General features: G+C 39.0%; 1 protein-coding gene across 4 annotated transcripts in view; it reads left to right on the top strand.

Annotated features, from left to right (window-relative positions):
- CEP112 (centrosomal protein 112) overlaps nt 1–24,617 on the top strand; it is a 290,713-nt gene that overhangs the window by 195,232 nt on the left and 70,864 nt on the right. For 3 of the 4 annotated variants that reach the window (XM_034789932.1, XM_034789931.1, XM_034789930.1), the window contains one exon: nt 6,174–6,404. The exons of the other annotated variant lie outside the window; for it this stretch is intronic. In XM_034789932.1, coding sequence (XP_034645823.1) covers nt 6,174–6,404 — 231 coding nt within the window. The remainder of the gene's footprint in view (nt 1–6,173; nt 6,405–24,617) is intronic. 4 annotated transcript variants of the gene reach the window in all.

Raw genomic sequence — 24,617 nt, forward strand, 5'->3', positions numbered from 1 at the left:
GAAAAAGTTTATCAACATTTTTTACTAAAGAGCATTTTGTATGTTTCATTTTTTTAAACAATGTTACCATGTTTCCTAAACAATTGCTATAATTGAATTGGTGAGTTGGGAAGGAAGAGACATGGCTAAGCTGCTGTGATAAAGATATTAACTGATTTTATTGAATCGGCCCAGCATCTCATCACACATCAGAAGTTAGTATGTGAAGTTGGATAGATTGATTTGTTGTTGTTCTCTTAGGGGCTTGATGCTTCAATCAAAGGCATTATGTAAATACCAACTATTATTACTACCTTCTGTATGCATAAATGAAATACACCTCTACCCCGATATAACGCTGTCCTCGGGAGCCAAAAAATCTTACTGCATTATAGGTGAAACCGTGTTATATCGAACTTGCTTTGATACGCCAGAGTGCGCAGCCCTGCCCCCCTGGAGCGCTGCTTTACTGCGTTATATCCGAATTCGTGTTATATCGGGTCGCGTTATATCAGGGTAGAAGTGTACCTATAGATTAGCATATCTCTATCCCTTCACTCCTTCTGAATCCTATTTTCTTCCACTTTACATCCCTCAAGGCTATCTTTCTTGGCCAACATACTTCTGTTCCTTCTGAGTCTTAACAACCCTGCTTCCTGATAAGTTTGATTAAATCAAAGTTGAGTGACACAGTGGACTTCCTTCAGGGTCTTTCTCTGTAGCACGTCTACACTTACTGAATAAAGTAATCAGAGTTAAGGAATAGAAATTTGACTAAGATCTCCTGTTCTGAAATTCAATACACAATTAAGCATTTTTTTGTTTGTTTGCACTGGAATTTCTCTATATGGTAGAGTTTCATTCTAGGCATGGGAAGGAAGGAAAAAGTATTCCTGTGGTTTTCTGACTGTATCACTGTAGGGTTTGGGTTTTTTAAATTTTATGTGATGCTTTACATACATTCCCTGCTTGTGTTTCTGTAATGAAGTTTTATTCACTATTCACCTTTGGTTATACTTTATTGTTTTCTTGGAAGGATCAGATTGTGGTAGTACTCACTGGAACTGGTACTGCTAAGGAACTAGTTAGTATTGGTCATGCTATTTTTATTGGCAATATTGATGAAAATCCTAAACGATTTAGTCCTGAAGAACCCAGATGACGGACAGTGAAAGATAATATTCTGTAGAAGCCACTGCTTTCTTGGGAATTTTAGTCAGCGTCCATGTGTGCAGGTCTGGTTGCCCCATCTCAAAACAGATATATTAGAATTGGAAAAGTTATAAAGAAGGGCAACAAAAAGGATTAGGTGCATGGAACAGCATCTGTACAAGGAGAAAGTAAAAAACTGGGACTGTTCAGCTTAGAAAAGAGATGATTAAGAGAGTATATGATAGAGATCTATAAAATCATGAATGAGATGGAGAAAGCGAATAGGAAAGTGTTATTTACCCCTTCACATAACATAAGAATAGGGGTCACCCAATGAAATTAATAGGCTGCAGGTTTTAAACAAACAAAAGGAAGTATTTCTTCACACACTGCATAGTCAACCTGTGGAACTCATTGCCATGGGATGTTTTGAAGGCCAAAAGTATAACTGGGTTCAAAAAAGAATTAGATAAGTTCCTGGGGGATAAGTCCATCAATGGCTATTAACCAAGACGGTCAGGGATGCAACCCTATGCACCAGGTGTCCCTAAACCTCCAACTTCCGGAAGCTGGGACTGGATGACAGGGGTTAGATCACTCAAAAATGCCCTGTTCTGTTTACACCCTATGAAGCATCTGGCACCTACCACTGTTGGAAGACAGGATACGGGGTAGATAGACCATTGGTCTAACCCAGTATGGTCAGAATGGCTGTTCTTATTAGGCGCTAAAATGAATGTGTTTGACCTTAAACTGTTGTGCATTTGCACTTCATTCAGGTTGCCATCTTATTTGATGATCACCTTTAATGATTAGGAGTTAGATTACTTTTATCTATGGGAGGCTACACTCCTATGCAAAGAGCCTGTCAGCTCTACAGTGAAACATGTGTTGTTACTGAAATGGGAAGTCAAATGTCTATTCAAGAAATCTGGCTCATGTATGTGGACATTATATTGTAGGTATATCTTCTAAATATGCAACTGAAACTTTATCACCAATTATTAAAAATCCTTCTTTTCTTTGGCCATGTTTGATAGGCCTTTTACAAACAATCTACTGTGTGGTGAGCAGCACTCTGTCTACCACATCTTTCACCATGGTATCAGAGCACCTTAACAATGCTGTAGAAACAAATGAAATATCTCCTTTTGGAGTCAGCTGACAATTAGTATATTGAATTGTTTTAATGAATAAGTGAATTTTAATTTTCTTTGAAGTGATAAAGCACTGAGCAGAAACAGACACAAAGAGGCAGAAACTACGCATATAATGTTACAGCTAATTGGGTTATATAGAAACTACTCTGTGGCATTCCTCACTTCTGGCCAGTTATACTATTGCTCTTTTGATTCTAGGATGTTCTGAAACAGAGGCCATTAATTAAGATGACTTGACAACATGTTTAACATCTGACCAGGTGAAGACAAGCCAAGTCTATGTGAGATAGTCATAGACACAGTAGCAACAGTTTCTAGAGTTGCAAATCATTATTTTCTCTCTTTCTCATGAAAATCTTCCTGGTAGCAAGCAACATCAAATTATCAGCATGGATTGTGCTTTGCATCCGCACATGCTATGAGCTCGCCAAAGTACCAGCCCTGGCGATCAGGTCTCACTCGACTAGGGCCCAAGCATCCTTGACGGCTTTCTTGGCGCAGGTTCTACTCCAGGAAATCTGTAAAGCGGCCATCAGGTCTTCGGTACATACATTCACAGCCCATTACGCAGTCCATCATCAGACCAGAGAGGACGCGGTGGTCGGCAGGGCTGTGCTTCAATCAATTGTTACTTGACTCCTACCCTCCTCCAATGGTAAGCTTGTGAGTCACCTAATGTATAATGGACGTGAACAATCACTCGAAGAAGAAGAAACGGTTACCTACCTTTTGTAACTGTTGTTCTTTGAGATGTGTTGTTCACGTCCATTACACTTCCCACCTCCTTCCTCTCTGTTGGAGTCACTGGCAAGAAGGAACCGAGGGAGGGTCGGGACCGCAAGGATATATATACACTAAAGCGGGGCACCGCTCTGGCGGGGGGGACCCCTGCCGGCCCGACAGGAGCCGCTGAACGAAAAAGTTTCCAACGTCCGTGCACGCAGTGCGTGCACACCTAATGTGTAATGGACGTGACCAACACATCTCGAAGAACAACAGTTAAGAAAGGTAGGTAACCGTTTTTTGCTATGACATGTATGTGAATGGATCCCAGTAAACTGTTTCCTATGAGCTAACCTATAACTATAACTATATATATATACACGCATCCACACAGTGTATAATCTTTCAGTGAAAATGTTCTTGTTCAAAACTACATACATATGGTTCATTACGGCATGTATTGTAATTCTTAAAATCAGAACATTTTTACTTTATAGTCGCAAGATGGAAATATATTGAAGGTTTATCATGAAAAACCTACTAGAAATGATGAAATCAATAAAAGAATAGTAGAATGCAATTCTTGTATGTCTCTCATTATCTTCTGTTACTTTGTACTTTGCTTCCAAGGAGACAATCTGTTATCTTCTAAAGGAACTCAACATATGATAGACAAAAGTCAGGAATAATTGGACAATATCGAATGCAAAGCTTAGTTGAAATCATGAATCTTTTGAAAGAAATTCACATTTAGAAAATTACAAACCAGGGAAAGGAAGATGGAACAAGAATCCACATCATGAAAATTCTATTAATAGAAGCACTATGTGTTTAGAAATATAGTACAACCCTAGATTAACAACACTTGGTTACCCACAATTCCTTTTTATCCAAATGGAGCCAGGTTCTCAGTGTCTTTTATTATCTTGAAAAATCCCTTGATTATCTAGAACCTCACTTGTCCAAATGTGTTCAGTGTTCCCTTGACTAAGATGTCTGAAGCTGTGTACTGATCACTTTATTCAGTCTTATTTACCAAAACAAGTAATGCCACAAAAGGTTACAAAATTGTGTAAATACATCCTTTTCAAAACCACAAGAGATGATGCATAAAATGATATAAATTATATATGGTAGACGAGTCTAACTTTGTGAAACTTACATTCTGAGGTGCTGGAAAAGAGTGAGTACTGTGTTATAATTAGAGTAGTCTGTTATTGCATCTGAGGACCTTTCTTTTGTAAAATTTTCAAATGCACCTAATAGGATTTAGGCTCCTAAGTCACTCTGCTACTTTTGAAAATGTTATCCCTTGCCTGAGACAAGTTAGATGAGTCTTGGCAATCCATCAACCTCTGTCATCTGTTGTTGTGCGTTCTTTAAGTCTAACCAAGATTTGGAGATGCATGGGAATGAATTGTCTGGGAATGAATCTGGCCATGATGGAAGTGGTTTTGGGAATTCACATAGAGAGAAGAAAGACTGTGCCTGCACCTTTATCAACATAGTGCTGAGCCTGGAGGTTTTGTTAAATTCTTCATGGCTTCTTGGTATGTAGATAATGATGGGCCTGTGTAGTGTCGTCTTCTATTAGCAGTCAGCCAGTCATCTTTCCTCTCAGATGAAGACTTTGCTACAGTGACCCATGTCTTTGCTATCTCCAGGCTGGATTACAATAATGCACTCTCTTTTATGTGGCCCTTCATGAACCCTTAGGTGCTTCATCTTGTTCAGAACACAATGGCCTGTCTTCCAATTGAGGAAAGTCAATATACTTTGCTACATCGTCTGCACTGTCTACCTGTTCATTTCAGGGTACGGTTTTAGGCCTTAATGACCATCCTGTAAGTCTTACAAGGGCTAGAACCCTGTTGTTTAAGTGGCTATGTTCCTTCATGACAATTGGAGTCTGTTGGGTTGTCTTGTTTCTCAGTGCTTGGAAATCAGTGGCAGAGGTCTCACAGTTAATGCTCCTTTTTCAAACTTACTTTTCATCAGAACCCAAATTTACCAAGTTTCATATCATACACCAAAGCTGCTTTGGTCAGTCATAGAATCATAGAATATCAGGGTTGGAAGGGACCTCAGGAGGTCATCTAGTCCAACCCCCTGCTCAAAGCAGGACCAATCCCCAACTAAATCATCCCAGCCACGGCTTTGTCAAGCCTGACCTTAAAAACCTCTAAGGAAGGAATTTTTTCATGATTTTGACAGTATTTTGTTTTTGATATCTACCTTTTTTGTTGTTCTTCTCTTGGATTGGTTGTCTTTAACTAGGGTGGTTTTATGAACGGTAGGACTGTTATATTTAGTTTTGAGCTCAGTATTTTTCTATTAATTTTGCTGCCCTTTGTCATGAGCACTTTATCAGATCATAACTAAATCTAGAATAATATCAGGGTCCATCTTCCTCCAATTACCTTGCCAAAGACTATAAATTTCAAATTGATACATGTTATTGTCATTGTTTAGATGGTCTACCCTAGCCAGGAATGTGGTTTACACTCAGTAACTATCAGTTATAAGTGATTTTCATGTATGGTGGGTGAAGCACTGGTTGACCCAAATCCTGTTAATACAGAAAAATCTTTTTTTAACATACACTAAAAAAAAATGGCCTTGGGCATCACATGTTTGTATCCTCTAGCTGCCTGACAGGTTCACAAACAGTGTTAGCTAGCCCTGGAGCTGCATCCTCTTTGTGTAGACTTTACTGAAGAAGTGTCTTAAGGAGGGAGTTTAATAAGAAGAGGGTGGGGGCTTGGCACACTGAGATTGAGAGGAAATAGTATAGGAAAAGATACAAAGCCAGGACTGGAAGAATGAACAAAATGAATGGTAAAGCTGATTGTTTGGTGGAGTGAAAGGGAGGGTGAGTGGGTACTAAGTTTGGAACTCTACCTTGGCCCTAAAGCAGGCTTTTCTTGCTGGCTTCTGTGGCATTGCTGATAGCCTTCATCCAAACTTTGGCCAGAAGGAAGCTTTTTCCGTTTGTGTGTGAAGGCAAAGGCAGGGTAAAAGAGAAAGGGAGAATCCTAAAGTGCAGATGAATTCTAATGGAAGGGGAGAAAGGGAATTCTTCTAGCTTGTTCCCTATGCTAGTCTGATCAGAGAAGTCATATAAGAAGTGTTCTTCCATTTTTTTTTTTTTAATTTAAGATTATCCATGATATGGAGGCCCAAATCCACAAGCTGAGAGAAGAGCTTATTCAGGTAAATGCTCAGCGGAAGCAGCAGTTGGTAGAGCTTAGCCTTCTGCGGGAAGAAGAAAAGCAGAGGGCTGCTCGGGATCACGAGACTGCCGTGAATAAGCTTAAAGCAGAGTCGGAAAAGATGGCCTTAGACCTGAAAAGGACACATGCTGCAGAGACCGAGATGACATTGGAAAAGGTAAGAGATTCACATGATACTGCACAAACCTGGTTAGGTCATAGCAAGTGAGGGACAATGTATCCGAAGTGACACACTCTATAACAAATTATACAAATCAATAACAGTAGTGAGATCACTTAAATAAAGGAAACTGCTACAGATCAGAGTTTGTCAAATCCTATGGCATTCAGGCCAGAGGGGCTCAGAGTTTTGAGGTCCTTGAATGAAAGGCTTCTATGATAACAAAATACAGATTTCATGGTGATAATTAATATTGTTTTGACTAGCCTTCTTCCCCAGCAGAGTGCCACACTCTAGCAGAAGTAGCAGTAGAATCAGAACACCAATCTAGTATACAGTAGTTTAAGTAGGGGGAAATGGTAGACCAGAATAACAGCATGATTTGAAATGCAGCTTCAATCCAGGATGGGGTTTATCACTTTTTCTTGATTAGGATGGGTTGACAAGGGAGATCCTACTTTATTAATCCATGTATTTTGCTCTGTAAAAAACAGTTTAAGGGGGAAAGTTCAGGATACAAGTATCTGGATATAAATTGCCTTCAATATAAAAGGGGGAAAGCTTTTGTGTGCTTGTCTTTATTTTAGTAAGTAAGGACTTAGAGATCAATTTTGTGGGGTGGGGAGGAGGGAAGGTTGGGAAGAGGGGTGTGAATGTTTAAGTTTGGGGATTCATGTTTTAAAACACACTGGTGTTTTCTCCCACCTTATGCTCAACCAGTTCATTCATAGTATGACTCAATGTTTGGCTGTTTTTGGCTGAATGTTGACTCCTTCTTATGGGCTTCACTTTCATTCAGCACTGAGCAGGTGTTTTTGATACAAATCAGCAAGATTTGAAATACTTAAGGACAGGAGCACAAAGAAATGGACTCTGATAGAAGTGTGAAAACCTCACTGCTATGTGATATAGAAATAAAAATGGTTAGTTATATGTTACGATACTAATATTTTAGAAAACTGTGTATTCAACAATCTCTGTACATTTTAAATAATGTCATGCTTATAAAAGATGGTATTTTGAATTTCCTCAATAACATTTTACAAATTTTTTTTTAAATTGCTACGTATGTTTCTCCATTTCCTGTCCTTCAGATGTATTTATGTGAACATTTACCAGTGTTGTCAGCTAATATCATTACCATTTCCCTTAGGATGTTGGCTCATTGGCACTAAGGAACTTGCATACACATATTTTAGCTTTTCTTGGATCCATTTACTCATCTGAGATTGGCTCCAACCTCTCTGTCCTGGGTGAAATCTAGACTGTTAATGGGAGTGGTTCAGTTTGTTTGGTGCTGCAGAGACTTAGGCTAGGTCTACACTACGGGGGGCGGGGGGAGTCGACCTAAGATACGCCACTTCAGCCACATGAATAGCATAGCTGAAGTTGTGTATTTTAGGTCGACTTACCTGGCTGTGAGGACGGTGGCGAGTTGACCGCTGCTGCGCCACTGTCGACTCCGCTTCCACCTCTTGCTGCGGTGGAGTTCCGGAGTCGACGGCAGAGCCATCGGGGATCGATTTTGTCGCGTCTTCACTAGATGCGATAAGTCGATCCCCAATAGATCGATTGCTACCCGCCAATTCGGCGGGTAGTGAAGACGTGCCCTAAATCAAAGTCTTGTAGGTATTCAATTCACAGTACTGGTGACTGCACTGCCAAATTAAAGCAAAATCTTTAATATCTTTTGCCAGTATGTAGTCATAAGAACCAAGTCAGAAAATAGATATTGCTAGATATTTAAGTATAGATAGCAGTAACATTGAAGGTTGAGATTTTCAAAAGAGAGTAGCTAGGTGACCAAGTTTCAATGGGATCTGAGTGACTAGCTTCCTTAAGTTCCTTTGCACATCCCAGCCTAAATATAGAGCCTGATCCTGCAAACAGTTATGCATGTGAGTAACTTCATTCAGGTCCATTGCAGTCAATCTGACTATTCATATGATTGAAGTTATTCATGTGCATGTTTGTAGGATTAAGTGTTTAATGCAGATGGAGTAGTAACTAATGAGCCTGGCCTTTTAAATAACTATGGCTCTGTTCCTTCAAACACTTATGCACATGCTTAACTTTTCTACTGTGAGTAATCTCACTAAAATGTCACTTATCTGTGGTAATATTGTTAAGCTTGTTTGTAAGGGTTTTCAAGATCAGAGTCTGATTCTGTATTGAGGTTTGTTTTTTTTTCTTGTTTTAAAAATATCACCATTATTGGATTCTTATTTAGTAGGAATAAATTTGTATTTAGGCTGCTGCAGCTTTTAATGGCGTAATCAGCGTATAGTTATCTAGAAAAGATCACCAAGACTTTAAAATCTATTTTATAATATTTTCAGTTCCTTAGAAAAGAAAATAATTGTCATCAAAGGACATATTTAAACATTGTGCTAAACTAAAATGAAAACTACTTGATGTTTAAAATAGGCCATGTGCGTATGTAAGCATACAGTTGTTTTAAATATTTTAACATGTATTAGTGTGGTAAATTCCACATTTGATTACAAAATGATACGGAGCAACAAAAAATAAGTCTATGCATATACGGTTCAAACGGTCTTTGTGAAATTGACATTTCATTTACCTGCATCAGGTTCTTGGTCCGTAATTTTAAACAGCATTCTGAGGATTATGTTGGAAATCTGCCAGCCTGAAGCCATTAAATGGCTATGATCAACAATTCAGAATCTTTTTTGAATTTAAGGAAAGCTCCACTTGGCATAATTATTTAAAGCCAAGGTCACAGAAAGTATTTAAACCTTTGAAATTCATAATTAAAGGATTAATATTAACTCATGAAGACATTGTCATTTTTGCTTAAAAATGGAATTTGAATCTCAATTATTTTCTTTCTTTGATCTTTTTTTTACATTAATAGTACAGCAAAAGAAAAAAAGTTAACTTCTTTACATCGCCAAATTAAAGTTACAAATAATCCTTAAACACTTCAGAGGAAAATATTCTTAATAGTCTTGAATCACCATTACTGTCAAAAATATTCTTTTTAAACTTTCAGTTGAATTTTTTTCATTTTCCAAATAAAATTACATGAAGACATTTCTAATTTTAATTTACATTAGATGGCATTAAATTTCAAGGGAATATGTTTATCATTTAGCCTATTTCTTCTTTTCTAATTTATGATCGGGAGATAATGTGCTGGGGGGAAAAAAATTATTTTGTTGGCAAAAGGAGTTTTACATATTTCTGTGCAAGCAACCATGAACTACCTCTACTCATTCCTACCCTATTTCACCTCTTTGTAAAGCCCAATCTCAGGGCTCTGCAAAGAGGCCACCAGGTCCCAAAGGAGTTTGGAGGAGACCTCCATTTTCAGCTGAGAAGTGAAAATGATAGTGTTTACCAAACTGAAATGAAATTCTGACACAATTGAAGTCAAGTGAGGATTTGGGATTGGAGATTTTTTTTTTTTTATAAAAGAAAAGAAAAACAACTTTAATAATAGCCCACATGCTGCTTCTTTTAAAAAGTAACTTTCCTTCTGAGGTTTTGAATTGTTTAGCAAATCTTGTTACCTTTAAGTTGTTATGGAAGAAAATGAAAGGAAAGTTTTGTTTGTTTTTGTTCATGTTTTGTCTTCTAAGGTTTATGTTCTTCTATTTACTTGATTATATATGGTGCCAGGAACTGCAAGGTGAACCTCAGAAGGTTTCGTGGGTCTGGTTTTGGTTTGGAAAAGATCATATGAACGTCCAAACTTTCAGAGGCTCATTCCTTTCCCAGGTGAAAGGATTCATTCCCGTGTGGTCTTATATTCTGTGCAATATTGATTTCTCTGTGTGTTGGTTTCAGGGGTTTATGGATTGGCACTCACCTGATCAGGATCACAATAGGAAAAGTTTTCTAAAATTTCAGTGAAGACCTTAAAGAAGAAAGAGAATTTATAGAGGCATGTCATTCGCATACTTTTGCTTTCTCAATAACCCTGATGCAGAATGGGGAAAAAAGTCTAAGAGAATAAGCTTTATTGATAGCACCCTGCTCATGAGCATGAACAGATGTGATCCCTTGTAATGAAACATGTGGGATTAATTTGATGTTGCTTGCTACCAGGAAGATTTTCATGTAGAAGAGATGTTACTTTCTTTATTCTTCAGGCTCCTCTTGCGGATGGATGATTAATTGATACTTAAGGTCCATTGAACTTTGTATTGCAAATTGCCAGGCTGGGAATTAATGAGATGTTACTGTTCAAACCAGACATGGCTGGTAAATTTAAACAAGCAGGGGATTTTGCCAGTTTCCAATTTTGCCAGTTTCTCTGTATTGATTAAATGGGGGTGATGATGGCACTTTATTAGCATAGAGCAGGGCTAAATACAGATTAGATTAGTTTGTAAATGGCAGGCCCTTATATGTCATTCTGATTTTGTGTTTTTTAATGATGCTCTCTATAATGAGGTAAACATGTTTTCGTTTGTTCGGGCTGTATATATTTTGGTATTTCTATTATTTAGAGTCACATACTGTCTCATCTTACCTTCTGAGATAAAGAAAATTAGTATTTAATGCATGATTAGAGTATTTTAACCACTATAAGGCTGCTCCGGAATAGTATTTAAGTGAAATTTTAAAAGTGTGAAGCTGACAGTAACTATCTGTTTATAATTATTTCATTTTAAAATTAGATTAATCAATAGGAAGGGTAAAATATTGTGCTTCCTGGAAAAAGTCCTTATCGGGCAGCCAGATGAAACTGTGTAATCCACATTGTAAAGAAAAGAAACAAGTCACCTGTTATGGAACAAAAAGGGAAAAAAAGTCCATAATTTTCCACTGACCTTACTCTGTAGCTGGCATTATTTTTATGTAACCCCGCTGTGAGGTGTTTTTCTGAAACGTGAGCTGTTAGAGATGTAAATGTTTTGGAACTGGCTTACCATCTCTGTCCCAGACAAATCACAGCTCTGTTTGACATCTCCATGCCTGTTCTCTTTGGGGGAAATTCTGCTCTATGCACTATTAAAAGCACTGAATAGGGTGCTTTCCATCGCCTGGGATTTCCAGAAGGAATTCTGTCTGAACCAGTCAGAATTCCTGTCAGTGTGTCTGCTGCAGCAATCCTGATAAAGGTGCAGCATCCTCCATCTCTGCTCCTGCCTCTGTACCTGGGTAGTTCTATTGATCATTGTGAAGGAGTGGGGGTGGTGGCCCGGCTTTCAGTTTGCCCTGCCTTCCCCCTTTTGGGCAAGTGACCATAGTGTGCGAGGCGGGAGCAAGATGCTCTCTGAGTCTGTAAAACCCCACCACAGTAAGAGGAGGAGGAGTAGCAACTTGTATCCCCTCTGCTTGCGCACACCTGTGGAGTAGCTGGTCAGAATCAGGCTCTTTTGTTATATTTATTCTTGCCTGAAGATGCTCTAAAATATTTTGATTATGTAATTTACTTTTATTCTGTTAAATTGGAAAGAGATTTTTAGTACCTTTTTATGCTCTTGCTAATTTGGGATTTGATCCTGTGAACCCTTACTCATGCAAGTAGTAATATTGAAGACAATGGTGTAAAAATAGATTTACATAAGAACATAAGAATGGCCACAGTGGGACAGACCAAAGGTCCATCAAGCCCAGTATCCTGTCCTCTGACAGTGGCCAATGCCAGGTACCCCAAAGGGAATGAACAGACAGGGCATCAAGTGATCCATGCCCTGTCACCCAATCCCAGCTTCTGGCAAACAAAGGCTAAGGACACCATTCCTGCCCATCCGGCTAATAGCCATTGATGGACCTATCCTCCATGAATCTATCTAGCTCCTTTTTGAACCCCATTATAATATTGGCCTTCACAACACCCTCTGGCAAGGAGTTCCAGAGGTTGACAATGGGTTGCGTGAAAACGTAGGCTTGAGCACTTAGTTATACGGGCCTTTTCCCCACGAGATTCTAAAAGCCCTGTTCACTGCAGGGGTTAAACTGCAGTTGATCATTGCAGAGGTGCACAAGTTAAGGGGAGGACACATGAGCTTCTGCTCTGCTAGTCTTGTCCCCTCCCTGCTGTGTGAGTAGGAACAGTCATGAGTTCAGTCCCTTACTATCCTGAGAGCATGAGTGTAGCCATGCAAAAAGGACCAGGAGGAGGCTCACACTGTTCCTTCCTAAAGGGGGACTGAAGCAGGTGAGCTTCCCAGTAGCTTCTGTTGGGGCAGCTCTAACACAGGCCTTTGCATAATAGGCACAATCTAGCCATATACATAATGGATTACTGAAATGCAGCCACCTCTGGGGTGAAAGGTGGCAGCCATTTATCAGTGCACAACACCACCATAATAGTTCAGGACAGAAAGTGTTACTGCAGTTAGACTCTGAATAGCCATGTTACACATAAATCAGGCAAGGAGTCCAAGACATTAGCAGGGAGAGTTGAAATTGTCATGTCCTTGTGTGTCTTCATTTATTTTCATGACATCCATTGTTACACTCAAACATAACACACCCTGAAAGATTACCAACATTTCTGTAAACAAAAGTAATAAAAGATTATTTCTGGGAAAGTGGACCATTTTAATTGTACTGATTTGATTAAAAAATGAAACAACCCCTCCGCCCAGCAAACAACCCCTCCACCCAGCAGATTTTATTTGCTTCCTCTTTAACATATTTTATGTGTCAGTTGATTATATTATTATAGTATATGATGACTGTTTTGCATTGTAAGTTACACCCACGTATGAAAAATATTACACATCGGGTGTTTAAAAAATAAATACATTAGAGATGCTTACTACCGTTGTGTGGGCTGCACTAATGACTAATTTCAACAATAGGGTGACAGATGTTATAGGTTGTATCAACAGCACTTATGGCATAAACACTAGTCAGCCAGGTGTAACATACTATACAAAGCTTGTGTATATTTTCAAGTTTGCCAGAAATTATTAAAAGAAAGAGGAGAGCTACATTTCTAAGTGCGTGCAGATGTGAATTTTGGCTAACATAGCTGTTTGTAACATTCATCTGTGGTATTTTCTTGGCAAAGAAAATGAGTATTCAGAAAGCATGACCCTAACAGACCAGTAGACATGCTAACAATACTCTAAGGAAGCATCCTTGGAATACTAAACCTAACTCATAAAACAGTTATATCTTTGATACATATAAAAATACATATAGTGTGGAGTTGAAGTGGTTTTTTTTCCCTGCATTTGAATAATTTCCATCTTAAGCTTTTTGTTGACTGTGTTCCTGGAGTCTAATAGACATTTTGGTTCCTTTTATCAAGTATTTATTCAGGTTTAAAGACTGTGTCTGTCTATTTCTTTCTCACTGCTACTTTCATTCCAGAGAGGCAGTATGTTTCTGTATGTACACATCCTGTTTAACACATATGATAGTTAAAATTATAAGATAGAGTAAGAGCCACAAAGAGAAAGAATAGTCCAGTAGTTAAGGTGCTAGCCTTGGACTCTGGAGAAAGTGAAAATCAATGCAACTTAGGCACCTAAGAGCCTAAATCACTTTTGAAAATGGGGGATAAGTGTCTAATTCACTTAGACCTGGCAATGCTGAGCAGAGCAATGCTTAAATACCTTTTAAAATGTGGGCTTCTATGTCTCAGTTCTTCATCTGTAAAAAGGGATAAGAGCACATCCCTACCTTGCAGGGTAAATAAATTAAAGATAGTGAGGCATTCAGATACTACACTGCTGGGGGCAATTGTGAGTACTTAAGTAAACAGATTTCACTGATGACAGATGGTTTGTTATATGTATCTTGAGGATCTGGTGAAATATGTATCCTTAGTCACAGTTATTTTTTGTTTACTTGATGGATAGCATGAGGTTTAGTCAGGAACATGTATCTTCATTAAAATCAGACATAAATTATCACTTTTCCCTCACGGATGCTTGCTTTACAGTAGTCTGTTAGAAAAGCACAGGAAAAACAGAGACATGTTTTGGTTGGTTCTTGCACATAAGCTATAATTTCAATACAATTATGAAACAGTTCAGTTTGTGGAGCTGGGCATGTGAGCTGGCAGGTAACTCAGCCAAAGCTGCACAATTCAGTTTTATTGATTTAAATGATGTAACAGTTGTTTGGAATTTTTTTTCTTTTTTACGCTTATAAAGTCCTGTATTTTATAGCTATTACAATCATGAAATATACCTTCCAACAGGATTCATCTCTAAACTGTGTTAAGGTAAAGTTCAGAATGTAGGCACATAACAGTGTTCTGAGTTCATATTATCTTTCAAGAATGGGAGTGTTTAAATACAAGTTAGATAAATTCAGAGGTAAGGTTAAGCTTACGAGAAACACAAACATTTGAACATATGTAAATTCATCTAAGATGCCAAACTTACTTAACTCCTTCCCTAGAGATGGCCATTTCCTAACTTCTCTTTTTGTGTTTTTATAATTATTTTGTAACATGCTGTTTTTGTAAAAAGGACTTTTTCTAAGAACTTTGAGGTGTACAGCGTGCTGCTTACGTTTTGAACAGCTTCTGTTCCTGTGCAGTTGAATTTGCAGGTGGAGTTTTAGAAATGTGCACCACAGATAAATGGTTTCATCTCTCTATTTGTTAACTTGTTAGCTCTGTATTTAATAACATTTAATCATCATTGAGTTCGCAGGTTCAGTTGTAAAGCCCAATCCAGTTGGGTACTGAACACTTTCATCACCTTACAAGATTGTCCCCTTTATATGGAAAGAGAAATCATTGCAATGGAATCTGCATTTGTCTAATACAGAATTTGTACATCACTGTTTTCCTGTGGAGCATATCTGACCATAAAAAAGGCCATAGTTGGTATAAACATTATGATTAAAGTATGCCTTTGTGGTCAATGATCAAATGAAACTGTATACGGTGGATAGTGTACACTGCCTTTCTAATTTCTTCAGGGTATTGCTAATGGGATGGATTTAAGATAGTTTTGGAAATTTAATTGAATTTCCATACTTTCAAATGTTTGGGTTTTATGTACATTTAAACTTAGATACTCAGGAAATTTAAAATATTTTTAAGCACTAATCTTTTAAGGTAATATGTATTCAAATCAGATATGTAATTTCAACCTTAACAAAAGTTTTTGCTTTGGAATTTCCTTTCCTTTTAGTTGCCTTAAGGTCTAATGAAGACAAATTCTGCTCTTGCAGACCCTAGGAGTTCCACAAGAGGGAACCCTGGTCCAGCAGACCTTAAATGGTTCACTGAAGAGGGAATGCCACCTTGGTTTGCTGGCCATGAAATCTTCTAATGGCCACTAGACTGGTCTCTCCTAAAATCTGCAGGATGGTGAAAAAAATGTATCAGCACAGTAGTTTGGGGTCAGCAGAACCAGATGGAAAAACCCTTCCTACACCCTTGGGCCTCTTGCTGCTAACCCCTAACCCCAATTGAGCAAGTCCTGGGCAGTGAAAATCCCCATCCCTGCCCCTTCTACTGCATCCTGCTTCCTCCTCTGCTTCTCAGTTGACCTCCTGCTGCTCCTGCAAGGTATCACAGGAAATGAATGATCCGCTGCTCTACTCCTGCTGCTGTTCCCTAACTTGGGGATTAGAGAGAGCAAACATCTCTTCCCTTGTTGCTCCTCCAGCTCTCTGATACTTGAAAAGGGGATTCTGGGCAGAGAGAAGATCCCTCCACTGGTCCCCCCTCACCCATTCTCTTTTTGAAGTTCAAACAAAAACAATATTTGTATTTTAAGGTCCTTTTCTAAGAACTTGGTGTCATTGATGAAAAAAACTTTCATGGAATGGCAGCTCCTATTTCTTCTTTAGGTATATATATGTCCCTGTGGGTGCTCCACCATGGGGCTCGCATGCACCCATACGTTCTTGACTGGGGAATGCAAAGCAGTGTCCATGGGCCTGGGCCTGTGGAGAGCAGAACCTTGTGCCCCAAACAACAGCATATAAGGAGAGGTGGACCTGCCACCATTCATTTTTTTTCTCAACTGTCTGTGGTTCGAGACAGAGCAATTGCATGTCCACTGAGTCTCACTTTACACCTTCCTTAATATAATGATTTATTCTTAGTTTTTCCTGCATTTTGTTTAGTTATTTTATTTCTCTTTTAGTTTTAACACAGTTGTGTTTAGAAGGGGTGTTACCCTCTCCCTTTTTTTCCCGGTCCTGTTATTGGTGTATTTACACTCCAGGTTATGCCAAAAACCCCAGTTTAAGACCTGCCAGACCTGCCACAGGTCTTTTCCCTGCAGTGACAGGCATTTGAACTTCCTCCACTGCCTTGGAGACACCCACTCCTGTCAAAACGTAAGGTCTGTAACAGATTTAAAGGCAGGTCTCAGAAAGACAGAGAGGCTAGACTGAAACTCCTTCTAATGGAATGCTCACGAGTTCTAGCGAGGTCCACTTCCTCTCAGCCTCCCAATATGTTGGCCTCAACATCCCAGGTCACTCTGATGGTTATTGCAGCTCCAGCAGTACCTTCAGAGGCTAGGACAGCTTTAAAAAAAAAAAAAAAAAAAAAGCCGTCTCTTTCCCCTACTAGGGAAGCAAGGAAGAAGGGTAAGTCATCACATAAATCCCATTCTAGGGAGACCTCACATCCTTTAAGGGGTACAGCTGAGGCACCACTCAATTCTGGTATGGAGCCACCAGTACTGCACAAGAAATAGCATGCAGAGAAGTATTTTAATACACTGCACAGGGAGCTGACTAACTCAGTACCAACTGACACCTTTTGGCACCGAGATGCACACATGCTCTGAGGTCGGAGAAGTTCCTCTATACTCCTCTCCCGTTCAGCGCTCAACATCTCAGCACCGACCCTTTCTCCAGACTCCAGTCCTGAGACTCAGGCTTCTGGATACCACAGCTCTCCAGCTCCATCCAGGTTTCTTTCCCCAGCGGACCTTTTCATCCCAGAGGCACTGGTGTTTCCCCTGTGACAAACCTCTGTGAAAGCCTCTTCCTTGGTACAGCTCAGACACCTTGCGAACAGAGTCCTCCAGGACTGAACCCCGACTGGATCTCTGGCATCTATCCTGTAGCTGATGTTCCCCCTTTCAGCCCAGGAGATAGTACTTCTTTGGACTCTGAGGTTTTGGGCAGGGCTCTTTTTTGGCACCATACTATCACACCCCACTGAGCCAGTATTCTGAAGAGGATCTTCCAGATCCCACCAGATGCCCTGCATCCAGGAGTTATGCATATCTGTGGGAACCCCCTCCATCCGCCCCCTCAGTGGGCTTACTTGCATCCCTGGGGTCACCTTGGTGAACAATTTTGTAGTGTACCAGCCAGAAAGAGACCACAATACCTACCAGTACTGTATCTCTCAAAGACATCTCCTGGCCAACCTGATGATGGCCCTCCAGTACCTTATGCCCCTTTGGCACTGGGAGGCACTGGAGAACAGCAGTATTGCTGTCATTGGTTGCTTTAGCATTAACTTCTTGACTTCCTGCTATAGATTTTTTTTCTCTCTGGTGTTTACTCCTCCCTGTCAAATATTCATGTCATTGGCATCTCTTCCATAACTTCTTAATGAATCACAATACCTCTCTGTTTTGGTGTGATTTGTAATTATTAGGCAAAAATAAGGATGAGATTTTACTCTGGGCAAACTTCAAAGCATCCGTAAGCCACCAAAATATTCCCTAACTTCCTCTCTGAGCCATATTATTATCTGGACACCTCTAAAATCTGCAGTGACTGTGTAAGTCCCACCATGGGCTTTTCCTTTTTAGCCTAGTGAGACTATGGTCCTGCGGCATTAACCTCTGCCAGGCTTGTCCTTGGTTGCCTCTTTCATCTCCTTTGGTAGACATTGTCTGATATTTTCCAGCAGTCCCTCATCTAGGAATGAGCAACCTAACATGGATTTTTCATCTTCTCCAGCACTCTAGCACAACTTTGAGTCTTTTAAGGAGGAATGGTTGGAGCTACGTAAGAGCCAGTTCATTGCCACAATTATGTCTGAGTTAGAGAATGAACAGGTACATCTCCAGATAATCCCTACATGTCCAGCATTCCTTCTCCCTAGATGAATTTAGCCTCCAAGAATAAGGATACTTAGATGCAATTTCTTGGAGGAGAAAAATAGGTGTGCTTTCTAATGAGTGGAGCTCCCCAAATATATTGCCTGCACACCGCACCCTACCAGTCCCTGTTCTTCAGAGACTGCATGCTGGACAGGAACTGATTGAGGATGGGGCATTGTACCTCCACTAGGTGGTGCTAGCATTGGTGCATATGCTGATTTATCTTGGGGTAACTGCTTTTAACAGCTCTTATTTAGCATAGATCTGCATCAGCAGTATAGTCATAGACTGCTACTGTTAAGTAACCTAGGTATTTTTCTGCTGCAGTTTATCTATCATTAGCATAATTTATGTTTACATAGCTCCTTTAAAACCTTTTAGCAAAAAGATTTTTAGAAATGGATATATGTCGCTTGATATTATGTGATAGAACATGTTAGAGTATTAGTGAAAATAGGGTTTATATCCCTCCTACCTTCCCATTTCTTTTACCATTTACTCTCAGGGAGGGGCATCTCCAAGCAACCAAATCAGAGCAGTGTGGCTTCAGCAGAGACTAGAGATGGCATCATCTACAGTGAGTGGCCTTAAGATCAGTAGACTGTTATATAATGAATTTTATAAATGAAACACTGGTGACCATAATGAAGATGTAGTGTGAATCTTCCGTGATATGAGTAACCAAATTAACCCCTCATTGCACTGATATCCTGATTTTCCTCTTGGGCGGCAATGACATCAGTCATATAACATGTAGATATATATTCCCTCTCTATATAGTGAAGTATTGAAGTGGTTCTGCATTGTATAGATGCTGTTGCCTGCATCTGCCCATATGGAATTTAAAGATTCTAGAACTCTTACCAAAAGAATAACCCTATTGTTTTGTTGTTCTGTACCATGTAATATCTCTTGTGTACATCACTTTTTTGTCTGCCTTACTGTTCCTGAGCAATAACTTCCCTGTTTTAGTTGTGTTGCACAATCCATGTATGTTTACTTATATATGGCCGTGGAGCGATTCCAACATACTAGCGTAGTGGTTCATGAATTAACACATTTATACTACCAAAAGTGAGCATGAAGCTTTGACTTTGATGGGAAAGTGTTTTTCCAAAACTTAAAAGACCTAAGGAAAAAAAGTTTAATTTAAAAATGAAATTACATCATCCCATAGGGAAGCTATTTGGAAAAGTCTTCAATCTGTACCAAACTTCAAAAATAATATTAGAGAATAATCTCTCAGTGGTACTTTACTCAAGTGAGACTAAACAACATTTATGGCGCTATCCCAAGGACTTACTGGAGATATTTCAGAGCAGTAGTCTCGTTTGTTCATACGTAGTGGGATTGTGCTTTCAATACCTTCTCTTTTTTAAAAAAAAAATCCTTTTTTGCCCGTACTTCATGCTGCCACATGGATTTAAAACTGGCTGGAGAGCTACTAACAAAGAGTAATGCTATAAATGTCATTGTAATAATTTATATGGAGTTGTTTGCTGGGGTACTGTGCTGATCAGTGTTAGGGCTAGTTTTATTTAACATCGTCATTACTGATCTAGGTAGGAGGACAAACAGCACTTTAAGTTCAAAAATGATACTATAGCACTGAAAATTACATTGACTGATGTTCTGGGACTTCGTTATATCTGTCTGGACAATTGTCAAAAAAGTGCTACTAGATGGAGGAACCATTGACCGTTATAAGGTTTCATTTCCGTCGATGTAAAGCATTCAGTTGTTTAGGGTAATACAAGGAGATGTAATTAACAATAATGGGAATAAGCAAATAACATTCTAATTAATTTCAGTGGATGTTTCCTGTGTGTGGCGCACACAAAGAGAGGCTCTCTTTACTTATTTCTAAAATGCACACTCAAGAATTTGTTCAAGAAGTTGAACCCTTAGATCACCCCACAGTTATGATATCCATGTGAGAAGAGTTGTGCCAAAAGCTAGCACTATGGTGCTAAATTTTCGGAAGGGTGATTTAAAAAAGCTAAAAGGAAGCCAAATAGTACCTAAAAGAAATGAAATAATTAGAACAAGAATGAAACTACTTACGCTACCATACCGGCATCTCAAGAGACATATCTACCCCTATAGAAAAAAGGAAGAAGCAAGAAAAAGAACAGTAAGACTAAATGACGAAGTACAAGAGAATATTTAAGCCAAAAAGATACACTTCAAGAAGTCCTGTGCCGGTATGTCTACATTATGGACCTTACAGTGGCACAGCTGTGCCACTACAACTGTGCTCCTGTAAGGTCTCCCGTGTAGCCACTTTTTGTGGGCAGGAAAGGCTCTCCTGCCGACATAGCGCTGTCTGCACCAGCAGTTTTGCCAGTGAAACTAATGTGAGTCAGGGGCGTGTTTTTTCACACACCTGACCAACAAAATTGTACTGACGAAAGTGGTAGTGTAGACAAAACCTAAAACTCTCTTGCAGAGCAACAGATTATAATTAAGTCTAAGCAAGTGTTAGGGGAATTTAACTTGCACTACCTTATGCCTCACTTCTGAACATAGCCTTATGACTTTATCATAGGACCTTTCTCTGAACATGCTTAAATATACTCCATCGCATATTACTCAGCTTGTTTGGTTTGCGGGGGTGCAGTTTTCATGTACAGAAGCTGTGGTGATTTGACCCTGTCTTACCATTTTTCTCTATTTATAATTAATTATTTCAGGTAATTTGCATAGTTTACTGGTTTGTAATTCCCAGGATCACCCTAGTTCTTTTTATAAAGATAAGGACAACATTGGCTACTCTCCAGTGTAGTAGCTGATTGAGATGCAAGATTAAATTTTTTTTTTTTAGCAGCTCAGCCAGTTCATTCTTAAATTCCTTTGAAATTGTTGAATGACTACCAACTGGTGGTAGTGTAATTTAGAGGACAGGTCCTGTAACTGGTTCCTTGTGAGTGTATCCCATGCTTGTATGGAGCCACATAGATTTCAATATATTCATTTGCATGATCTGATCTGATGATGAATTATCATTTAGCTTAAACATCTCTTCTTTTGACATCGCACCATCTGGCAATTGCAATCCCTCATCTTTATTACGAAGAATAAATAAGTCTGGGTAGATATCTCCCCAACATCCTGTATGATAAACACACAGGGTAGGTGAAGTAATATCTTTTATTGGACCAACGTCTATTTGTGAAAGAGAGACGCTTTCAAGCTTCTTCAGGTCCTTTCACCAGCAGACATTGTTCCAATAAAAGGTATTACTTAACCCCCCTTGTCTCTCTAATATTCTGGGATCAACATGGCTGCAACAAAACTGCAATGAACACACAAGTCATTTAGCTTCTCTGCAATCTCTCTATTCTCCTGGAGTGCTGCCTTTACTCCATAGAGTAATATAGCAGACACACTACTCTTGTAGGCTTTCTGCATTTCATATTTAACAAATGACTCTGCATTTTATCACATGGAATTTGTACAATATGTTCTTGCTTTGTAAATATTCATTTGGATATCTAAATTATTCACTGTGGTTTTCTTTTTAATATAGTTTTCTATTTAATAGTGCACACTAATGCAAAGCATCTGTTTGCCCCATACATTTATACTTGTGTAGCATTTGTATGCATTGTCTCCACTGTCATGGATATCCTTCATGTCTTTGGAATTAACTTGAGAAATTTTGCAGTTTTTTGTTTCTTGAAGTGGGAGGATGGGAAGTGGATGGTTGGGAAATAGGGAGTGGGTAAAATGATGTTATTAGCCCTACATAGTCTTTAATGTGAAAAAACAAAAGTGTTCCAAAATGACTTGCTTGCAGCTGCAGAACATGTCACGGAATAAAAACCACCGTTATTAAATGGGTGAGAAAGAATTATAATTGTTTTGAAGTTCTTATGATCAGCCTGCATATGCTTCATTGTAATATGATACTAAAGTGCCTCAATTACGATTTGTATATTTTGGTGCCAGAAGGTTTTTTTTTCTTATGCTAAATTATTAAGTTCTCTCAGCTGCTGGGCTGTCATATAGAGATACAGTAAATCACGTTATATTTTGTCATGGATTACACAGAGCAATAAATTTGGGAATAGAGATCAAAGTAGTTTCACAATCACATCTGAGTGTAGGAGGGGTGTTTAACTTGTAGAAAATCTGATTTAGGTGAAACTGTTGCAGTTCTTGTGTGAATTTGAAATGAATTTGGGTTTTTGATTGAAAATGAATGAGGTACAAATCCCAAAAAGAGTTTTCTTTTTAGTGTTTAGTTCAGAGGAGTTAATTCTGACCTACAGCTGCAGAACTGAACACAGATAAATAATTAAACATTGAGAATGTTAGTCTCCAAAAGTGTTGTTTGTGTTTTTTAATTGCTTTCATGATTGAGCAATGTATTCCATTCTACTTTTAATTAGGTTTTTGCTGGACTTACAGCACCAATGACTAAACATGCGCAATACTTTCTGGCTCATGAAGTTGTACTATTCTTTTTTGGAAGCTTTTGTTTTATCTGAAACTATTAAAAGTAATCCAAGGTAATCTCACTAAGGAACACTGGTTACTTCAAATCACGGGCTTGGGTATTTTGGCTCTGCTTCCCAACCGTAGGGCTTTTCTATTTATTACACTGTGACATCAGCCCCCTCCCCCCCTTTTTAATACTTACATTTCATGGAATAAAAATCTGTCTCAGAATGATGCGCACACATGATTTTTTTATTTTAATCATTATCTTCTAGTTAAACGTTGCTTTTTATTGCCTCAAAATGTAACTGAAAATGAGAGTCTGTCACACTCATCTAGAACATACATTCTAATCTTTCTGTACTCTTTCCAATAGCCTTTCGCTCATGTACCATATGTTGATAAAGTCCAACGGTCAGATCCTTAGTTGATGTAAATTGTTATAGCTTCATTGAGGTCGTGTGGCTATGGCAGCTTATCTCAGCTGAGTATGTGTCCCCAAATTCTGACAGATTCTGCATGCTGTAGAACTCATACCAGGTTAGCCTTTAGATGAGCCAAGGATCATAGCATATATTTGAATGACATTACTACCTAGTGGTAACATGTAGTATTTAAGAAAATGACTTCAGCTAGTGACTTTATTCACTCTATAAATGTGTCTGTGGTATAAGTGGAGCTGGCAGTGACCCTTATATTTAGGGTTTCTCACACTTTGCATTAATAAAGATACTTAGAATCTTTTTGGAAAGCTCTAAGACAATGCACAGATAGCATGTGTTTATAAAGTCATAAAGATTAACATAAGAACAAAAGAACGGCTGTACTGATTCAGACCAGTATCCTGTCTTTTGACAGTGGCCAGTACCAGATGCTTCAAAGGGAATGTGCAGAACAAGGCAACTATTAAGTGATCCATCCTCTGTCATCCAGTTACAGCTTCTGCCATAGTGAAGATTTAGGGGACACCCAGAACATGCAGTTGCATCCCCAACCATTTTGGCCAATAGCCACTGATGGACCTGTTCTCCTGGAACTTATCTAATTTGTTTTTTAACCCAGTTGTACTTTTGGCCTTCACAACATCATCTGAACATAAGAATGGCCATACTGGATCAGACTAAAGGTCCATCCAGCCCAGTGTCCTGTCTGCCGACAATGGCCAATGCCAGGTGCCCCAGAGGGAGTGAACCTAACAGGTAATGATCAAGTGATCTCTCTCCTGCCATCCATCTCCACCCTCTGACAAACAGAGGCTAAGGACACCATTCCTTACCCATCCTATCTAATAATTTGCCAACAAGTTCCACAGGTTGTGACTGTGCTTTGTGTGAAGAAGTACTTCCTTATGTTTGGTTTAAACCTGCTGCCTATTAATTTCATTAGGTAACCCCTGTTATCGTGCTATAGAAAGGGGAAAATATTTCCCTATCCACTTTCTTCACACCATTCATGATTTTATAGACCTTTATCAAATCCACCCTTATTTGTCTCTTTTCTGAACTGAACAGTCCCAGGTTTTTTTTTTACTGTCTCCTCATATGGAAGCTGTTCCATACCCCTTAATCATTCTTGTTGCCATTCTTTGTACCTTTTCCAGTTCTAATATACACCTATACCCCAATATAATGCAACTCGATATAACACGAATTCAGATATAAGGCGGCAAAGCAGTGCTCCGGGGGTGAAGGCTGCGCACTCCGGCGGATCAAAGCAAGTTCGATATAACGCAGTTTCACCTATAACATGGTAAGATTTTTTGGCTCCCGAGGACAGCGTTATATTGGGGTAG

Source organism: Trachemys scripta, chromosome 14 (genome assembly GCF_013100865.1).
Source record: "Trachemys scripta elegans isolate TJP31775 chromosome 14, CAS_Tse_1.0, whole genome shotgun sequence".
In the NCBI taxonomy this organism is placed as follows: Eukaryota; Metazoa; Chordata; order Testudines; family Emydidae; genus Trachemys; species Trachemys scripta.